The sequence below is a fragment of the Spodoptera frugiperda genome, chromosome 16, assembly GCF_023101765.2.
Source record: "Spodoptera frugiperda isolate SF20-4 chromosome 16, AGI-APGP_CSIRO_Sfru_2.0, whole genome shotgun sequence".
Lineage (NCBI taxonomy): Eukaryota > Metazoa > Arthropoda > Insecta > Lepidoptera > Noctuidae > Spodoptera > Spodoptera frugiperda.
In genome coordinates this window covers 5,874,067-5,894,974 of record NC_064227.1, presented here as the reverse complement: position 1 = coordinate 5,894,974, position 20,908 = coordinate 5,874,067, and the positions used below count along the sequence as shown (strand labels likewise).

The following is a 20,908-nucleotide window of genomic DNA, read 5'->3' as shown; positions in this document are numbered from 1 at the left end:
TGCGGGAATCGAACCCGTGCCACGTTGTTCGGCAGCCAGTTGCCCAGCCAGCTGAAAAATTCGTATATGGCACCTCCTGTTACTTAGACTTACAACACAAATGGCGAAAAGTAGGTGTATATCGTACAATGGCATTACGTGCCGTAATGTACATCTGCTCCTCTTTGGGGATAAAAAGGCGTGACGATACGATACGATTAATATTTGACGAACTTATTATCATAGAAGTAAACAGTCAAATACTAGGTATAACATACTATGTACAATCTTACCTACTGCTACGGGATTCACATCACAGTCATAAAAATAAAATACAACAATGATGGAGTCATACTTCGCTTATATTTACAGTGAACAATAAACTTAATAGTTAACTTATATCACTTGATAGGAATTAATGTAACTAGTTATTAATTGATGTTTGTCTTGATGGATGTGATCGGGAACGTGAGCAGACTTGGCGGCGGCTCCGGCGGGAGGAAGTTTGGTAACGATACGCTGGGGTCTGTGGACACAAATAATTAAGGTTTAACATACGTTTTTGTTTGCTGATAACAATTATTTTTCATGAATAATTACAGAAAATGTGTATAAATTCGTCTCAAACTGCAATAGAAATACAACTAATGGTAAAAAAATTGATCACAAACAACCTTTGAAGTATAGATTTTAAGATCTGTTATCAATTTCGGCCGAACGTGAAATAGTTCTATACACAATACAGTATGGTAGTTATACATCCCAAAGCTTACAAAAAATAACGATTTACGAATGCTATTTGTATTGACCATTAAGGTCTGTATGAGGTATGTAGCGAAAATGCCATTTAACTCGTCTGGTGTTGCACATGTCTATGAGCGGTGTCGAATCGCTTACCATCATGGGACTCAGTCGTTTGCCGATGAATCTCATAAAAAAATTATAGACATTTTCAAGTGGATATGATTATTTTTTTCTCTCATTTATTTCGCTGCAAGATCCAACGCAGACATTCATGTCTCTGGGACGCGTATGACGAAGTACACAGTAGCACTACTGTGTACTTCAGTGTTCCGGTGTTTTCATGGTTGTATCTACTGTAGGTCCTGGCTTACAGGAGTTGCAGCGGTTTGGGATGTTGTGGCGGGCTTGTCCAATAGAAATATAAGACATTTTCAAGCCCTACTCACCTAATTTCGAAGGCATAGGGAATGGTGCCGACATCATAGGCTTGACGCCCGGTTGCTGCAACATCTGTGGAGGTTGCTGCAACAGTTGCGGAGGCTGCTGTAACATTTGCGGCGGCTGTTGCAACATATTTGGAGGCTGTTGCAACAACTGAGGCGGTTGCTGCAACATGTTCGGAGGTTGCTGTAACATGTTCGGCGGTTGCTGCAACATGTTAGGCGGTTGTTGCATCATGTTTGGTGTTTGTTGCATCATGGGAGGTTGCATCATGTTCTGTTGCTGTAGCATGGGTGCTTGTATCATCATCTGCATGGCTAGTCGTATGTTGGGGGGTGGCGACCCGGGTGGTGGCGGTGGTGGGGGCAGGGCGTCCCACAGTGGGACGTGGTCGATGTGAGTCGCGGGACACGGCCATGCGCAGCCGAAGCGACGTGGCTTCTTCTTCTGTAAACAAAATAAAGGTGTTAGTAATATAAGCAACTAGCTTCTGCCAGTGGTTTCGACCGCGTTCCCATAGGATAAAAAGTATCCTATCATCCAAGTTAGCTCATATCCTGTCTGTATATTAAATTTCATCAAAATACGTTCAGTAATTTCAGTGTGTGACAAACATCCATAAAAGGATAAGTAGCCTTACCTACTTATTATTTTTTTACTCTCCCACACTTAAAGTCTCAACATAGATGTTATCATTTCACCAAGAAAATGTTTAATTGGAAAGTGAACAGTGATTATTTCTGACTCGATTGGATAATAATAATGGTGATGTGGAATGTGGATTCCGCTATCATTGTGCGGAGAGTCGTATCGGCCAATGAGCTAATTCCTAAAAGCCTGGAAGCCCATTTTAGGAGACTGCAGTTGCGGGCCTGATACAGAAGGTAGTTCTTCTTGAAACGGCACGCAAACTGAGATTCTGTCTCTGGAGTCCTAAACACTTATAGCTTGGATCATGCTCCCGCTACTGATTGGATCCTATTTTTATATATTTTATAAGTAGTATTTAAAAATGTTATATTAGAGGATTTTAAATAAATATATGTAAATGATGATAAATGGATCTACTGACCTTCCTAACAGGCGGTTCTTCGACGTCCGAGTCCTGGCCGGGCTTGTAGCCGTCCGCGAAGCTCACTCGCTTAGCTCCACGGTTTTCCGCTTTACTGGAAATATACAACACATTATATAATGTGGCAGGTAATTAGTGAACGATATTTAAACACGTGATTGTACTCATGATTACAAACAACTTTCCCAAAGAAACTTTTTTTTATGATCATTAGTTTTAATTTTATCACAATAACAAAACACCAAAATTACGCACGTGCTTGCTTTTGCATGATCAGCTGTTAGCAGCGAGGAGCCCGCGCGTTATACCGATTGGTATTTTGGAACTTTACGCACGCGTGCTAATGAAATGCATGCAATCAGTTAAGGGTACTTTTAACCAATTGGCCCTTCTATAATATATCGCTATTGATAGATCTACTTATACCCGAATACTCAAACGCTACTCAATTTTAAGACGCTCTCAAATGTAGTTCTGTCCCTATCAATTCTTTATAAAATGACAGAGATAGCACGATATTTAAGTACAACTTAAAATTGAGTATCGTTTGAGTATTCGGGCATTAGTAATGTATACTTACGTGACTAGGATTCCTTTCTCCGGGCCGTCCTTGTCTCCGTCCTCCTCAGCCTCCTTGGCCACTTCACCGAGCACTGTATACCAAAACATAGATTAGGTGCAATTCTATTACCAAATAGGAGAGAAAGAAAGGTTTCTATGAAATAAAAAGAAACTCAACGAATTCGAGAGTTAGAACCTAAGGGACGCCAGTACCCTTGGTACGAAAGAAAACGAAACAACGAGAACGCGTTCTGCACTCTGATTGATTGATGGGTGTTTCTTCAAAAAAACTTTAACTTTTATTCAACAAATCATAAATCTCCCGCGTTATTAAGCATCGTGGTAGCTTACTATCATCCTTCTTTTTAATGGATTGGTTGAGAGCAGTGTCACAGTTTAATTTATTGAAACCAAATGTTGTGCTTCAATCTGCGGTAACATTTTGTGATTTTTTTTTCAGAAGAATCACCCTGGATCATTCGCGCCGGCCAATCAGAGAGCCGAACGCGTCCTTTTTGCTCCACGTAAAGGAAACTCGTACTAAGGGTACATACAGGTCACAATAAACAAACATTTTGTCTAACCTGTAGTTCTCAAAGCTTGATCTATCCTGTCATCCAGGCTGCTCTTGTGTTTAATAGGCTCGTTGCTCTCCTCGGCGGGTTGGGGTTCGATGTCCGTGTTGAAACAATCTCCGTACTGCAACCTGTCGGACGCACCGTACATGTCTTCGTATGCTTCATCGTAGCTACTATAATAGAAATGGGAAATAGTAATTTAGGTAACGAAAATAGGTATATACTCGTATACTCTTATCGTGCTGTCAACAGTCGCCGCGTCGTGTCGCGGAATGCTACTCATGAATATGAATGCCTCTAGCATGACTTGAAACTAGTCGAGTTCCTCATCAAATAATTACGTGAGTAAGCCGAAAAAAACATGATGAGTAATTAATTAAGTATGTCTCACGAAAGTTATAATATAAACTTACTCTTATTACATTTTGACTTTCCACAAAAGCTTTGTAATAAGCAAAAAATAAATCTCAATACCAAAATATTCCACAAGTGAATATACCAGATTTTTTCTCGAGCGGGAAATTCATTCAATGTCTCATCCCGCCTTTGACGAGGTGAGAGGGAGTGTCAGACTATTACTTATTAAATACATCTCATTCCTACTCCTGCTTTTAGAGTCGGACCCCGGTAAACCCGCTAGGTAGTCCACAGCTTCGGATCAAGCATCAGCCCTACTACGCCCTATCCGTAAATATTGCAGATAGTCTCTCGCATTAAATATGACCGCAAAATTGCGTTCTATGTTCCTTATTTAGTAGATAGTGCATGGTTATTCAGATAATGTAAAATAGGCCATAAATCTAGGAAATTTAAATCTCTTACCCCGAGCTGTTGTTCTCGCTCCTGTTAGCAATGGTCTGTATCTGGTAGACCGGCTCCTCATTGCGCGGCGGGTAGTCATCCCCACCCGTCAGCACTATGTTCACCTGCCCTGGTTTTAGACCTGCAACGTAACATATATATATGAGTCCCGGTATGACATGAAACTGGTAGAGCTTTTCTCGATTATTTAATGTTATATATGTAAAGTATAAAAACTGCAGAAGTTGTGATTTTTCCAACCAGTCAAACTTTGTTTAGGCTTTAAAATTAAAAGGTACTGTGACTTCCGAATTATTTTCAGTGTAGTATTTTAACATTATTTAATTTTAATATACTTTTTCCTAAAAATCTTCACAAAAACTGGAATTCGTTACCGGTGTGGTACGGCAGAATTATGGAAAAATGCCATTCCTGATTCCCCAACAGCCCTTAAATTCCTAACCCCCAAAAGACCGGCAACGCACTTGTAACGCCTCTGGTGTTTTAAGTGTCCATGGGCGGCGGTGATTGCTTACCATCAGGAGCCTTAGTCTGTCATTGAGCAGTGCAAGAGGGACGGAGCTATACAACCTACATAGCTGCGTCCCTCTTGTACTGCTCAATGATCGACCATTCTGACACAATTGTAATAGCAGACTAAGGCCCCTGGTGATACGTTTGCTCGTTTACATGTATACCATAAAAAAAACATGAAAACTCACCCCATCTAGAAGGTCGTTGGTTGTTATTAGGTACAGGGGTACTGGGTTCGTCTCCCGCGCGCCAGTCGCACTTGATCTCCCCTCGCGACCGCGCCCGTACCACTGTCTCAATACGCTGGGATGCGAAGAATGGATCCTCACCGGTTGATGGTGTCGACTGGGGAGTACAAACCAGAATATTAGAAAAAAGTATGACAAGGGCACGGACCAAGAGTCCGTGGACAACAAATATAAATAGGAAAAAAATCATTATATTTAGAAGTAACTTTTAACAGACAAATTATTATGTTTTATTGTTCTTAAGTAAGATAGGATACTTTTAGATAGAAAAGTCATGCTTCGACACCAATGGACCTCAAACGGATTGATACCAGGAACTTACTGAAAACAGACGTGAAACAATCGTAGCGTTGTTTCGCCATATAAGTAATCGCTCAATCCCTCCCTTTACAAGCCAGCAACGCACTTGTAAATCCTCTAGAGTTGTGGGTGTCGATAGGCGGCAATTGCTTACCATCAAGTGATACGTCTTCTTGTTTGCCGCCCCATAAAAGAAACAAGGCTACTTTTTTCTTAGACTGGACAACTGGTTACCGAGGCTCCAGCTCAAAGCAGGAGTAGGAACGGGGTGGTTTTTAGTCAGTAGGAGACTGACACTCCCTCTCACCTCACCTAAGTTATTTGATGATTTAAGGTAAGCGTCCACAGGCCTGCATCATACGCATCGTACGCATTCCGTATGACGTCATCAGTACGCATCGCATTGGCATTGCTGATGATACGGTCCGTACAATGCAGATCAGCGGACGCAGTTGTATAAGTTTCTATACAAGACAAACTAAAATCCGTAGCGTGTGATGCGTACGATGCGACCTGTGGACGGCGTACCTTTACTCCCCTCAAAAAAGACCATAAAACATGTACTATCAACATACCTGTTTAGCGACATCACTTTGGTAAGCCATAGCGAGCTGTTCATACATCTCATAGTTCCCTTGCTCATACTCCTGGAATTTGTCTTCCTCATCTTTCTGGTAATGCTGACTGGCGTTGATGACGTCATTGAAGCTATAATTGGAGTTCTGTGATGAGGGTCGAAGGTGGCTGTCGTCCTTTTCGTAAGGAATGTCTTTGCTGGTCGTGGACTCTTGTGAGGATTGGGATAGGTTGGACTCTTCGAGTAGTGGTTGGTCCACGTGAGGTTGTAGCGGTTCTTGGCTTTCTTGGGATTCCTGTTTTTAAAATGTGTTATTGATTATTCGTACTTAATGTACAGTTGGTTTAATAGCTTGATGTAAACTTTGTTCAAATAGAAGATACTAAAAGATACATTTTTGACATACTTTATATGAAAGAAACGTCAACATTATTATCAGCTAGTAAAACTAATTAAATGTTATCCAGAGGTGGAAAAACATGGCATATAAGGTATTCTAGAGTTGTCTGCCCACGGCTTTAATGTGAAGTGTTGTGTTTGTAAATAACAATGGTTAAGAAATTTCGTACCCCGGAGCAGTTAATTCAATTTGATAACATAAAGAAGTTTAAAAGCAAAATGCGTCGCTTCGTCAATAAAAATGTTGATGAGACAGTGAAAGAGATAGCTCTTTCGTAACAAACTCCTACGTAGATTATATTGTATGAAAAAAATACGTGTAACCAATAATTTTATTTGGCTACTATTGTAATCTTCAAACACAACACTACCTCCCATTAAAGCCGTGGTAGATACTTTTAGAACACCTTATACTTTGACAATACAGTTCATTTTCCAACACCACATGATATAGCCGAGGCATTTCAATATTAATAAAGCCAGCATGCACATAAAGTTTTTAATATTATTTTAATAAGAAATACGTACTTTATCTGGCGGTGACGGTGATGTGTCGGGTTTAGTAGGGTCGTATAAGTCTGTCGGAGTCGGGGTACTAGGTTCGATTACGTCCTGAGGAATGATTATGATTTTATTAGTAATGATTGATTTGTTAGTAATGATTGATGAATGAATTGTCAGTTTCGTTACCCAGAAACCATAATATAACGCTTATTTACTTTAGAAGGGGTAAATACAAGGATAGAGGATTACATACATTACCTATTTGCCTTTTTACAAAATTGGGATGATGGCAAAATTGGCCTCATCTAGTTAGTTAAGAGATTGACATATAAAAGCAACATTGTAACCTATTTGCAAAAATAACTATCATTTATCATTCGATGACGGAAAAAAATTAAAAATGTATTTAATCCGTCGTATAAGAAAGCCATACTTAGATACAAAGAATACAAAGAAGAATCAATAGGAGTGGGGACTCCTAAACTTTGATTCTTTGTATCTAGGAGTTAGCTACATCATTTCTAAGTATAAAACGTACGCAGAAGTAACGTCCCGCGATATTTCAAATTAGAATACCGTCGAAAGTATTTGTTTCCGTAAGAAAAAAATTCAAATACGTGTATAATATCTTAAATCACTTACCAGACAGGCATTAAAAAAATATAATAAAAAATATAAAAATTTGCCATCTACCCTATTATGACTTCGGAATCAAATCCAATACGTTAAATTTGCAGTCATAAATGGTTGTAACCTAAAAATGTTACCAGTTAAAAAAATAAAACAAAAAGCATGCAAGACATGAATTTATTAGTTGTTATTCTCTTTACGATTTATTTAAATATGATAATGAATGAATTAATGATAATGATGATTTTTAAGAAAGAAAAGAATTGAAGAAACAAATCATTAGATCGACCTTAAAAAAACTTAGGCAGAAAATCAAGAAAGTATAGGAATTATTATAAACTCATAACCGTTTAAAAAAAATGATAAAAAATACATACTTTATGTGTCTGTATCGTCGTATCCGTGTGTGTGTCGGCAATGTGATCTGTATGCTGTTTCTCTGTTTGTTTTGGCGCGGGCAACGGGATCTCCTAAACATATACTTTTTAATCATTGTTTGTCGAAAAATTGCTACGTAATTCTCGCGGAATTTTGTGCGTAAATGTGCGTTGTTTTTTGTTATTTTAAACTTTTAGGGAATTTCGACTTATTCTACTTTTATAGAAGTATTTTTTCTACACTTCTTAAAGAAGGCTTGTTGAAAACTTTTGCGTATTATATCTATGAGTCAATGTATCGTGATTTTTATATTATTTATTTTTCTAGCGATCTATTGTTCTAGTGATATAAATAAGTTTAGTGTTTTTCTTTTCGCGTACGGCAACATGGCTTTTTTAATGCTACTTTACTACTTTCATTACTCCCAGTGACACTAAAATTGAATTTTATTAAATATTATGTGATAAATATTTTCCTTGAGAAAAGATAACTAAACCCAAATTATAATTACGTTTTTAATTTCAAACGTGCGAAGAAATGAAATGATGTCCAGTTCCCATTGTATCCCAACAACAAACACATATCCCACAGTGAATTAAAAACACAACACAACTCAAAGACAGAGAGACAAATGACAATGGACTTTTGAGTGATTATTATGACCACATAAAGACAACAAAATCCACAACAAATACGTTAATATAGGTATGTATTACATTACCTATTAAAAAAATATATATAGGGTGATTGGTAATTAGTGAACGATATTTAAACACGTGATTGTACTCATGATTACAAACAACTTTTCCAAAGAAACTTTTTTGTATACTCATTAGTTTTATTTTTATCACAATAACAAAACAACAATGTTTCGCACGCACGTACTCTAGCGTGATTAGCTATTAGCAGCTAGTTAGCAGTCTTCTAATAACGCGGAAGCGGGTACCTCGCTGCTAACCGCTGATCATGAGCAAGACCATAAAAATAAAACTAGTGAGTATACCAAAAAAGTTCCTTTGGGAAAGTTGTTTATAATCATCAGTACAATCACGTGTTTAGATATCGTTCACTAATTACCGGTCACCCTATATAAAACTACAAACGTACCAATTCTCTATAAAAGAAAATAAATACAAAAAACTAACCTGGAAAGAGATCTCCTCTTTAATCTCATGTACTTCAGTGACCTCAGGTACAACGGGTTCGATTACCGAGTCAGATTCCGTCGCAAACTCCTTCTCTTCCAACTCTATGTCCGCCATTTTAACTACCTCTTGTCTAGTCTCTTCTACTTCTTTTTTAATATGTATATTGTTACCTACAAAATCATTTTGTAATTCTTTCACGTTGATTATCTCTCTCGGTTTCTGTCTTCTTGGGGAGAAGACTAACGATTGTTTTTTCTCATCGTCCGTCAATCGTTCCGTTTTGATATTATTCAGTATATTGACGTCGAATAACTCTTCGCTTTGAGTGGACTCAGAAGAAGACTGTTTCCGTTTCTTCTTTTTTAGTTCTGCATTTTTCTTTTTCTTCTTTCTCTTCTCTGCTTCGGAGTCGGTGTCTGAAGAGCTACTGGATGTTGTAGAGGATGACGAACTGCTAGAAGACTTAGCTTTCGCCTTTTTCTTCTTTTGAGCTTTCTTTTTCTTTTGTAGTTTCTTCCTTTTCAATTTCTTCTCTTTCTTTTTGTTTTCTGTGGGAAAATTGGAGTAATAAGAATGTATCTTTAATGGTGTAATTAAAATACCTAGTGAACGAGCACCAAATATTTTAGAAAGCAGATATTATTTAGTTTACTAATAAAAATTTTATAGTCTGTGTTTAGCCACCAACCCGCTTTCTGCCAGAACGGTGAAGCGAAGATGTGGCCGAAGATGGAGCACACACACTTAGAAAGTACCTATTCACTCTGACCTTGAAACGACCCGGGCTGTATTTCACAGAAAAATTAGAAGCCGGCAGATTGTTCCATTCCCTAGCTACACGGATTAGGAACGTAGATTCGAACCGAACTTATCCATTTACGCGTTCCCATTTCAAGGAGAGAGAGTGGAGATCGAGAGAGAGAGAGAGAGAGAGTGGAGATCGAGGGAGTTTACCTTTTTCTTCGTCCTCATCTTCTGACTCATTCTTCTTCTTTTTCTTCTGTTTTTCCTTCAACTTCTTTAAATATTTCTTACTTAGCCGTCGACGTTTCGCTAATTTTGTTTTTGCTTTTGAGCTATCCTGTAATTTGAGAAATTAATGTTAGCCTCTTTGTTAGTCGAAATATCACAAATCCGAGGAAGAGGTCACAGGTTCGTTTCGAGGGTGGGTAACATAATATTACAATTTGCCCGAAAGTTTCTCAGTATAAGCATGAAATCTGAATGTATGTCTAGTTTATAGCAATATCGCCAACCCGCATTGAGCAAGCGTGGTGATTAATGCTCAAACCTTCTCCGTGTGAGAAGAGGCCTTTGCCGAGCAGTTATAGGCTGATGATGTGATGTTATAGCAATAACTTTACTCTCTATTATCTAAAGGACTAGTAACATAACTGGTGAAAAGTGGGAGATATACTGGGTATGTGCACCTCTACCCAGGAATTAAAAGTATTATTATACCTTCTGTTTCTTCTTCATAGACTTCTTTTTCTTCTTGCCAGCCTCATCGCTCTCAGACAGTGAAGACGAGTGCTTCCTCTTGCGTATTTTCTTATCTTTAATCTTTTTGCTGTTGAAGTTAAAATAACAAATGTTATTAACAACGAATCAATCAGTAAAGTACATTTCTTTTTATGATATAAGCCGAGCAAGCGGGTCACCTGATGGTAGGCAAATGCCGCAGCTTAAGGCCACCCGAAACACCAGAAGTGTTACAAGTGTTAGGAATTTAAGGGTTGTTAGGGTTTAGGAAGATTTGAGGGTAATTGGATCTCGGGTAACCTCACTCACACAACGCAAGCGTTGTTGCACGTTGGTTTTCTGTGAGGCCGTGGTATATTCGTGCCGAAACATGTCTCTCTCACAAAAATCACAAAGTACAAAAATTAAATTCGATGGTTAAAATGTTCACAGCCAAATACATTTTTCTTTTAAAACTCACCTTTTCTCCACCTCCTCTTCAATATCCGACTCCTGACTCCACCCTTCACTACTCAACTTCATCTTCTTAGCTTTCTTCTTGTCTTCTGCCTCGCCTTCTTTATCTTCCACTTTCTTCTTTCTGTTCTCCTGTCTGACTGGCGTCGTACTTCTGGGAGTACCAGCTTTGGACTCTGCTACATCTGGCCATACGGCTTCCATGAACCTGATGATGGAATTTGATGATGAGATGATTTTGTGATGACATGTATAAATAGGTCTGTCTAAGTGTTCGCATGCATTAACGATTTACAGTGAAATAATTTGAACTTCTAGTAATTGGCTCATGCTCAAGATCTTAATTGGCTATTTGGCAGTTGTAACGATAAAATATGAAACAAGTTTGATATGATAGCTTTAAGGTAGACAATCACTGTACAATTATTGGTTTGCATTAATATTAATTATAATATTTTATTTTTGAAATTTAAATTTGTGATATTTGAATCTGTGCATTACGAATTTACGAGACCAAAACGCAGCGCGGCTATGATTGTACGTCAAGTGACGTCACATTTTATTAAACATTACCGCCGTACGTAAACAGTGACAGCACAACTCCACCACTGTTTTGTGAAATGTGACGTCACGTTATGGAATGTCACGTGACACGCTGTTTTCGCGCGACAATTCAAATGAATGAAGAAAATATGTTATTTTTCTATTAAATAATTATATTTCGAGAAAATAAATTATTGTAAGACGTAAAAAAGAAACATCTGAATATAATACAAAACTTTTTCGAAAACTGTTAAGTAGCCAATTACCGTAAAACGGGGTGAATAGAATTCAAAGGGTGAATAGATACAGAAGAGGGGTGAATAAATGTTGGGAAAATGTTCTAACATTTATCATCCTATTCCTGTGTCTATTCACCGTTTGAATTCTATTAACCCCGTTTCACTGTACTAAAAAAGAGGAAAATTCTCTATACCCCTTTGATATATGTGCCTTAAAATTACCAAGGAAGAAAGGACAACATACTTTGTAAATAACAACTACGAAAAGTTTATCTAAGAACAGAATCAATAATAAATAAGTGAGAATATAGAGACAGAAATCTAAAAGCTAGACTAACTACACTATAGCTTTCAAAGGGGGCTTTTCCACCAGAGATGTACTATGTAGATGCTACAAAGATGTAAAAGGTAAGCTGTGAAATTAAGTGAATGTTTCTACTGACACTAATTTATGTAGCTGTGCGAGGAAAATGCACAGCTCGATACGGCGCAAAGTATAGATAGTAGCGAAGTCATCCATAGCATCTTCTTTGCATATAAAACAGTTTAGCTGAGTCCGTTTCCACCAGTGCTAAGCTATGTGTACCAATGAATATGATTGGTGGATACCAAACACATCCACAGCAACGTAGCATAGCACATCTCTGGTGGAAAAGCACATTTAAGCATCTATCAATTTTACTTATACCTATCTAGTATCGACCCAAAACTTGCCTAAATCCCCCACCACCACTCAAAAGACAGTACATCGTATAAGAAAGGAATAAAAGAAACATGATCCTCACCTACTGCTGACATACCTCTGATACTCTCTATCCAGGTATACCTCCTCGCTTCGTTGAGGAGTGCTTGACCTCCTCTTGTCCTGCAAAACAAATCATATCAAATTAAATCGATTTAAAATAATGAACAAACGTCTTAAATATTTCGACGTAAATCGAATATTAAAAAGTGTAAATTTTCAATCAAAATAAATAATGATATTAATCAAGTATTAAATTCAGTGGGAACAGCTTTATATTTCTTGACCACAGAAGAGCTGTAATGTTGTAAGTTGTTTAGGAATGTTACGGAGATGCGGCGTTGCTGTTATAATGCCGTATTTGTAAAGAGTGTTCAAATTAGCACAAAGAGAATAATGCACTTTTTGGCTTAACTACTGGGCTTATTTCGGCTTACTGACATGACAAGTAAACCAACTAGAGTTGGTTGCTTGACGTTCGCCACGTCATTTCTCGCGCAATGCTGCTCAAGAATATGGGACTATATTTTTTATGACGGGGGTAAACCTTCCAAAGGCGCCTAGGTTTTTGGGGATAAAAGAGTAGGGAGTGTGGGATTTTTACCTCACTAAAACCACCCCCGTGGCCACCCTCAACACCTGTAAGGAGCACCGAGTCCTCTTAGTAGACCTGCTCCAAAGCCCTTAATGGAGCAACACCTGTTACGGCACATTCCTAGGGAGACGTGTGTCTCCCATCAAGAATATGGGACTAGTGTAGTTTGAAACTAGTCGAATTCACTCGTCAAATAGTTTTGTAAGTATGTCGCTAAATTCTAATTAATTTAATACTAGCTTCCGCCTGCGTATTCAACCGCGTGTGTTATTGCGTTAGTGTGTTATTCCAGACCATAATCTATCCCTATTCCAAATTTTATTCCGATCCCTTCAGTAGTTTTTGCGTGTAAGAGTATTGGTAGTTCGGAAGGAACATTTCACAAACGTGGGATATAAAGTCCATTGGTATGTGGACTAAAGGTGAAATACCTTTTTTTTTAAATCTGCCAATAAGAGGCAGAATTAAGGGGGGGGGGTAACAATAGTAGTTACGAAAATCAATAGTTCAAACCTTGACAAGAGGAGTTTCGTTCTGACTGTCGTCTGCCTCCCAGTCGCTCGCCGGGACTATGGGAGTGAGGGCATTGGATTCGGAGAGACAGTTCGCGAAACGTGGGTACCAAGTCCTCGATTTGGGGAGCTCCACTTCTGGTATCCTGTAAAATAATTTAGTAAAGCAAAATAACGTTAGCCGGGTCAGCTAGCTTTTATTTATAATGTCCGTCTTGTTAGTTACCGTATTTAAAACATTAGACACCTATTTTTTCTTACAGAAACAAATACTTTCGAAGTTATATTGATTTGAAATATCGCGTGACGTCACTTCTAGGTGCGTTTTATACGTAGAAATTACTTCTAAACTTTGATTCGTTTTATCTAAGTATTGTTATCTTATATGACAAAATAAAAAAAATACGTATATCTAATATTTTTCATTGATAGACTAAACAGATTTTTAATTTTCATACCCCGTCATCATCCCTATTTCGGGAGGTCAAGTTTTGAGAAAAAGATTGTCTCTTTTATTTTGATATACTGCTAAATATTAAGTCATAAATAAAACTTACTGGTCACATCCATAGACTCGGTCGACCAGATTCATCTTACACGTCTCAAGTTCGTTGTAGACAATCTCACGGTCCTTCACGCACGGACATATTTTGGCCTTCTCTGAATACCAGATTTTGGGCATAGTGCGTGTGTACCTGGAAAATATTTTTTAAATATATTATTGATATTGGTAACAGAATAAAGTGTAGTTGTTTGCAGAGTATATGGCAAGACTGGTTTTTTACTTTTTTACATGTGATGGGTCGACGTTTGGCCGCTATTTCGCCTAATTGTAAGTATTGATGCGGCCTACGATGGAGCACTTCTGCCCATAAGCAACCTATTCACTCGGGCTTTGAAGATACTCAGGTTACACCCATCAGGAAACACAAGCTCCGGCACAGAATTTCACTCCCTAGCAGTTCGCACAAGAAAACTTGAAGGGAAGCGCTTCGTGCGAGTGGTTGGTATAATATGTATAACTTGACTATGAAATCATAATCCTGCTTTTATTATCCCCATAAACAATTGTGTCTGCCTTTTCAAAGAAAAGCTTGTTTAAACATAAAAGCAAACAAACTCACCTAAAACACTTAGTATTATCATGTCTGAACAGCAACGGCTGACAGATCTTCAGCACAAAACTCCAAGTCTCCAGCGAATCAACGGTGAACTTATTGAAGTTGCCCACTAACTCTTTTTCAACGGACGCCCGGTAGCTATCCCCTTTGCTACTGGCACTGGACTTATACCCAGACTCAGTAGACTTATACCCACTTTCAGTAGACCGATACCCGTCGGAATAATCACTCCTACTAGACTGGAGATTCACAAACATCCTCTCATCTAATTCTGGAGTTATAGAGATTCTCTCTACTCTAGGACTCTGACTCTCTTTCGAAGGAGAGTCATACTCTACTAAACCTTTGTCCTGACTGTCTTCGTCACTCATATTCTCTTGTTTAATCTCATTTATGACTGATTCTAAAAACGTATCATCTGTTAACACGTCAGATCCTTTACTCTGATCGAAATCAAATATCTTCATGTCTATCGGAGAATCAAACATACTACTATCATCCTTCTTACGAGTTTTTGTTGCGAATTTCTCGATATCCGAACTCTCATCGAACATATCGAGTAACTCGTCATCGTTTGGATCGATTTCGAATTTAAACGAATCGATTACTGGTTGTAGCTTCTCGATTTTTTTAGCTGGAGTCGTTTTTGGACTGTCTGTTGTATCTTTTTTAGCTTCTGTTGTTTCTTTAGGTTTTACTTCTTTCGGTATTGGTATGTTTTTGAGTTTGTCATCTGTTTTTGGACTGAAATTTGGCCTGTCTTCGTTGTCTAAGGACCAACTATCACAAACCAGATATTCACTCAGATTCACATCAGTTTCTTTTGGGTCTTTTTCAGAAGGTTTGTCTGATTTCTTCTTAGCTACTGGAGTTTGTTCTTTCTCTTTTTTCTCATCTTTCCTATCTTCTTTCCTTTCATCTTTCTTGTCCTCTCTCTTTTCTTCAGTTTTTTCTCTTGATTTATCTCTATCTCTATCCCTATCTCTATATTTATCTTTGTCATCTTTTCTCTTATCTTTATCATCTCTTCTATGACTTGAATGTCTTCTAGAATCTTTATCATACTTATCACTCTTTCTCCTACTCTTATCTCTTTCCTTATCTAACTTTTTCCTTATATCTCTATCTCTATCCCTATCTTCACTTATCTTTCTAACTTTTTCAATTTCATCTTTTTTACGTTGGAAAGGGTTGTCGTAATCTGGTAATATCTTTTGGTAATCAAATTTGAACTCTCTGCCTTCAGCTTTGGCTTTTTTAGCTTCTCTAATAATTTCATCTAATTTAGACGGATCTGTGGATAATTTAAAAACATTAGATTCTCTGAAAACACCAAAATTTTCTTCTAAACTACTTATAACTACTTAGACTACAATTATAACTAATTAAACTAAATAAATAATTACTTAAGATAACTACACTACACTGAAAAATCTAAAGAAAAATGAGGAAGCAAGGTATGGGTAAAGCATTGGAGTTTTTCTTTAAAGAAGTAAAACCACTGGAAGAGGTTTCCGTGCACCAGTGACCCCTCAATAGCTGGTGTGATGATGATGATGCTAGTGATGAAATTGGCTACAAATATTGGATCAAACTATAACAATATATGAGTATCAGTTCTTTGACAATCGTTTCGAGCATTCTCAGATAAAATTTGATCCAAACCTTCAATTGGCTACAAATGTTGGATCAAATAGTTACAATATTTGAATGTCAACCCTTGACAATTGTTTCGAGCATTCTCAACTAAAATTTGATCCAATACTTCAACCAATTCACTCTATTGGAAGCAACCAGGATTGTTTTTCTTCCCTGAATAACACAGTTTTGTTTATTTGCACTGAACATAAGTACATAACATAAATAACATCAATGAGTTATTTTCATTTCACACTTTGGAACGAGAAAATATCTTCACTAAAGGTCTGACCAACACTTATATCTTTAAATATTTAGGTTGTGCGTAGTATGATATTCAAAATTGACTCAAATAAATGATTTTACTTTTAATTTTAATATCCTGGATACTTTCAAAAATAAAAAATAATAACATTATAAATACAAACAGTTAAACAAGCAGTGTTCTGTAATGCAGTTACTGTTGCATAACAACCGTCGCGTCGTCGACTGGGGAGCTGCGCGTGCGCCGCTACCGCGTGCTACATGCAAGCGGGGGAAGCTTATGATTAGAGTTAGTGCACAGATAGACTGATTCAATGTTTGATGATTAAGAATTTGAAAATTAAAGTTTTAACACATTAGCATTAACGGAAAATAAATTGATAAGTAAATATATTTTTATAAACTCTTGATCATCAAACTGTATTTAAAACACACACGTTTACCGGTCACAGTAATGTCGACTTTATTTGTGTGACACTGACAGCTCTTTTAGAAAAGCAAGCGGGAAAAATAACATAATGATTTATGCCCTAAAGGACATTGATATGTATCAAGAGCAATGCACATAAAAAACAGGAAAACAGCAGCTTAACAGTGCTTTTCCAGCAGAGATGTGGTATGTAGCTATGCTGCGAAGATGTAATAGCTAAGCTGTAAAACTATGTGACCGTTTCCACTAATACTAAGCTATGTAGCTGTGCGAGGAAGATGCGCAGCTCGAACACACATCCATAGCATGCATCTTTCCATATGAAAAACATAGCTTAACTAAGTCAGTTTCCAACAGTGCTAAGCTATGTGTACCAATGAATATGATTGGTGGAAGCCAAACGCATCTACAGCAATGTAGCATAGCACATCTGCAGTGGAAAAACCCCCTAAACCAGTGAATTTTTTGTGTTCTCTAATATATCTAATTGGTGCCAGTGAAGCATATGATCATGATATTCCATTAAAAATATATACATAAACGATTTAACCAATCACTCAAGTGATTTTCAACAACAATTTCCAATAGGATCATACGCTACACTAGCACCAAGCAAAAAACATCATTATACATTTAGGAATAAGATAAAAAAGCACTTATTTTTGTAAGCATGCCTTATAAATGTAACCATAAGTGCTGTGGAAACAAGCAGCGGAGAAAGGAACACTGTGAAGCTTGTAGCAATAGTCCGATGGCAATGTGATAGTGACTTAAAAAGTAAATGTTATGTAAATAATAATTAAAACTAAGATTAAATACTTATTTTGAAAAAGCTCTTATAACTATTCTTATAACTATTCTTATAACTAATTATTTTTTGACACTAGATCAAATTCTTTTCAAGATGGTCATCAGATCCCAAATTTTTTTAGATGTTGCCCCACATTAATATTTTCTTCTATGTCGTGGGTGCGTTTACAAACATACATATTTGTGGATCACATAGACTTGATTCGTGCGGGAATCGAACCCGCCACATGATGCGCGGCAGCCAGTTGCCCAGCCACCGCACCAACCGTGCAGTCAATATTATATTCTTACTAGTTTAAATATGTGGGATATAAAATAAATCTGAAGTGTAAATTATATCCCAAAGTCATATTGATCATACTGTTATAGTAAATTATCAAAAATGTACTCAAAGTCTGCAAGTTTCAGTTCATTTTTGATCATTTAGAATTTGCAAAGTATTTTCAAAAGTATAATTACCTATTATGTATTTAAAAAACTTACCCAAAAATGTCTTGATAGGCGGCATAGCTTTGGTAGGCATAGCCTTATCGTTGGTAGCACTAGGGCAGATCAGACCCAGAGGAATACCCAAGTCTACGAGTTCCATTTTACGCTTCATATCTTCTATCTCATGTAATGTACGCTTTTGGAGTTCTGTGTAGGAATCTGTAACATATAAACAATGTTTGTTTAATACAGGGTATAAACGGAATGCTTCTATAAAATGAAAACAGGTGCTGGTAAAAAACGAGTTTTATTTTCATAAAAGTAAAGATTTTAATGTTTCTTTTATGTAATAATAGTTGTAATCAACTACTCAAGGTTGATGTTGCATAAATAATACGAAAACAAGAACGTGAGATATACTATATTAACTAACTAAGAAAGACTCAGTAGGCTGACTCATGATGAAGAGTCCCTCTGTGACTCGAAACTAGTAGAGCTTTACTCCATTAATTTACGTGAGTAAACCGTGATTTTTAGTTAAAAACCTATTTAGTCTGTCAGTTATGTAATTAAAAAAATATTAGTGGAAACAAATACGTCATTTCTACGTATAAAATGTAACTAGAAGTAACATCAAATAACGTTTATCATCGAAAGTATTTGTTTCTGAAGAAAATATAAAATACCTGTCTAATATTTTAAAATAAATTTACAAGACTGGCATTAAAATAAAAATTAGTCATCTACCCTATTAAATAAATTAATATCAATATAACAGAAAAATACATCTAGATTTTATAGTGACTATGGATAGACTCATTACAAACTGAATGCAACATACCTTGCATAGTTTTCCTAGCCTGTCCAGGTTTCGGAGGCTTTGGCGGCTTCTTCTGTTCTGCATCATCAGGCTTCTCCACCTTCGGAGTAGTCTTCACATGACTTAGTTTACCGATGAACACTGTTGTATCTGAAATCAAATATTACAGGAATAAGACATTTGGAAACTTATCACACTTTTTTATGATTAATTTAAATATACTCAAATCATAAACAACAACTTTTGTCATATGACTTTTAATAATTCTTAAATTATTTAGGAGATCCATCACCGGTGACCTCTTTTCCGCACCTTCATTGTAGACTTTATGGTATATATGGTAACAAGATTTTCGAGTTAACTATACTATTATCAAAGTATCAAATATACAACTTACTTCCACCGCTAATGGCTTTGGGTACAGGAACAGGTGCCATAGGACTCTTCTTCTGTATGGAGAATGCTCTCAATCTCTTCTTGGCATTCTCTACTCCTTTCTGCGACGGGACAAGCTTGAAGCCGATGGTACTCGTACTTGGTTTCGGAGTTGAGGATGTTGGTATTCCAATGTCAGACTGGAAAATAAGATAGGTTGTATTGTTAGAGATTTCCATTTGTTTATCAATTCCACTGTGTGTGATCGCACTTCTGGATTGTTTTACACTTTTAATTTTTAATGAAGGTTTGGAGTTCTAAAAAGATGATTTTAGCATAGATACATTATTCAGTGTAGTTACATGTAGTGGTTTGTTCATTAACATTTCACATTGGCACTTATTTAGATTAAGAGATGAATATGGTAAAAAGGGGTGACAAGAAACTTTTTCGTCAAAAACACTAACAATATACCTTTAATAGATATTTTAAAACTTTCACAGTTCAATACCAAGTAGAACAAGACAGAAACATAGTGAAGTCCTTAGAAAATCCAAAGTACTATTTTGCAAAAAAACTTTGGCGCCATCGTAAAAATGGAGACAAAAACTAGACTGCGAACAGAAGTCTATTTATAAACACTAGATCAATACTTGCAAAGAATTAAACATATCAATGTGTGTATATCTTCGATTGTCTATAATTGCAGTTGCGGCTTTTGCCATGCTAACAAATATAGCGATTCTAAGGGTTGAACTTACCTTATTAAAGTCGGCCTTGGAAATACCTGGCGGTGCCGGCTCATCAGAGTCCTGGGACTCCGATCCAGCCTTTAATATCCCTTCGCAATCCATCTTCACGCTAAATTACACAGCTATTCAATAAGAAATGTTGTGTAGAACTTAATTCTGAACATTGCTGATACGCTTGTAACTGCAAATATTCACTGATAACTGCACTCCTATTTTAATGAATAGTACAATACTATTCAACTACATTAACCTCGAAATTAATTTGACAAATATGCATCTAACAAAACAAGTTATTGTTTATGCATTTTACATTAATTTCCTTATCAAAAATGAGAAGGAAGTCGTGCTAATATAAACTTGAACAAAAATTGACAGGTTATTGAAAAAGCTGTGTACATTAAAAAAGGATAAACATAAAATTATGCTAAACATTCGACAAAATATAAACTGGAACGCTATTTTCATAGCCAATTTGCGTTTTTTTTTTCAGCGGAGCAACTATATTGTATCTTTGAAACCAAGTATTTTTGCTCGTGTTTATATTTTTTTATTTTATTGATATTTCTAGGCCGACTGTGATGGATTATTGCCTTGATTGCTGATATTGATATAATATGATCCATTACAAAACTAATGCATGTTAACAAATTTAAAAAATGTTTTAGTTTAGTTGATTACTATATAAACAAGAACTCACATGATTCTAAGGGTAGAAGTAAGTTTAGTTCTAAGTATTTTTATAACGTGGCTCCAAACTTAGCTTCTTCCCAGTATCGTGGTTGCGTTTTTACAAACATACACGTAAC

The 20,908-nt window shown here is 36.8% G+C and overlaps 1 protein-coding gene across 8 annotated transcripts; it reads right to left on the bottom strand.

The window, feature by feature from the left end:
* Nucleotides 1-320: 320 nt before the first annotated feature.
* On the bottom strand, nt 321-20,486 carry LOC118280607 (uncharacterized). 8 transcript variants are annotated; one of them, XM_050699286.1, is made up of 23 exons: nt 20,112-20,486; nt 19,373-19,550; nt 18,997-19,125; nt 18,210-18,374; nt 16,651-16,743; nt 14,588-15,878; nt 14,021-14,158; nt 13,465-13,609; nt 12,400-12,479; nt 10,837-11,040; nt 10,356-10,464; nt 9,849-9,975; nt 8,892-9,442; nt 7,746-7,838; nt 6,763-6,846; nt 5,834-6,130; nt 4,899-5,055; nt 4,198-4,318; nt 3,382-3,548; nt 2,817-2,889; nt 2,237-2,330; nt 1,170-1,611; nt 321-505 (listed from the first exon to the last, which is right to left on the bottom strand). In XM_050699286.1, the coding sequence occupies exons 1-23, from the start codon at nt 20,202-20,204 to the stop codon at nt 411-413; spliced, it is 4,926 nt and encodes a 1,641-aa protein (XP_050555243.1). In that variant the 5' UTR covers nt 20,205-20,486; the 3' UTR covers nt 321-410. The 8 variants fall into 8 exon arrangements, with proteins under 8 accessions (XP_050555243.1, XP_050555244.1, XP_050555245.1 ...); XM_050699287.1 differs by having other exon boundaries at nt 12,415-12,479; XM_050699288.1 differs by lacking the exon at nt 6,763-6,846.
* Between the last annotated feature and the right edge of the window lie 422 nt (nt 20,487-20,908).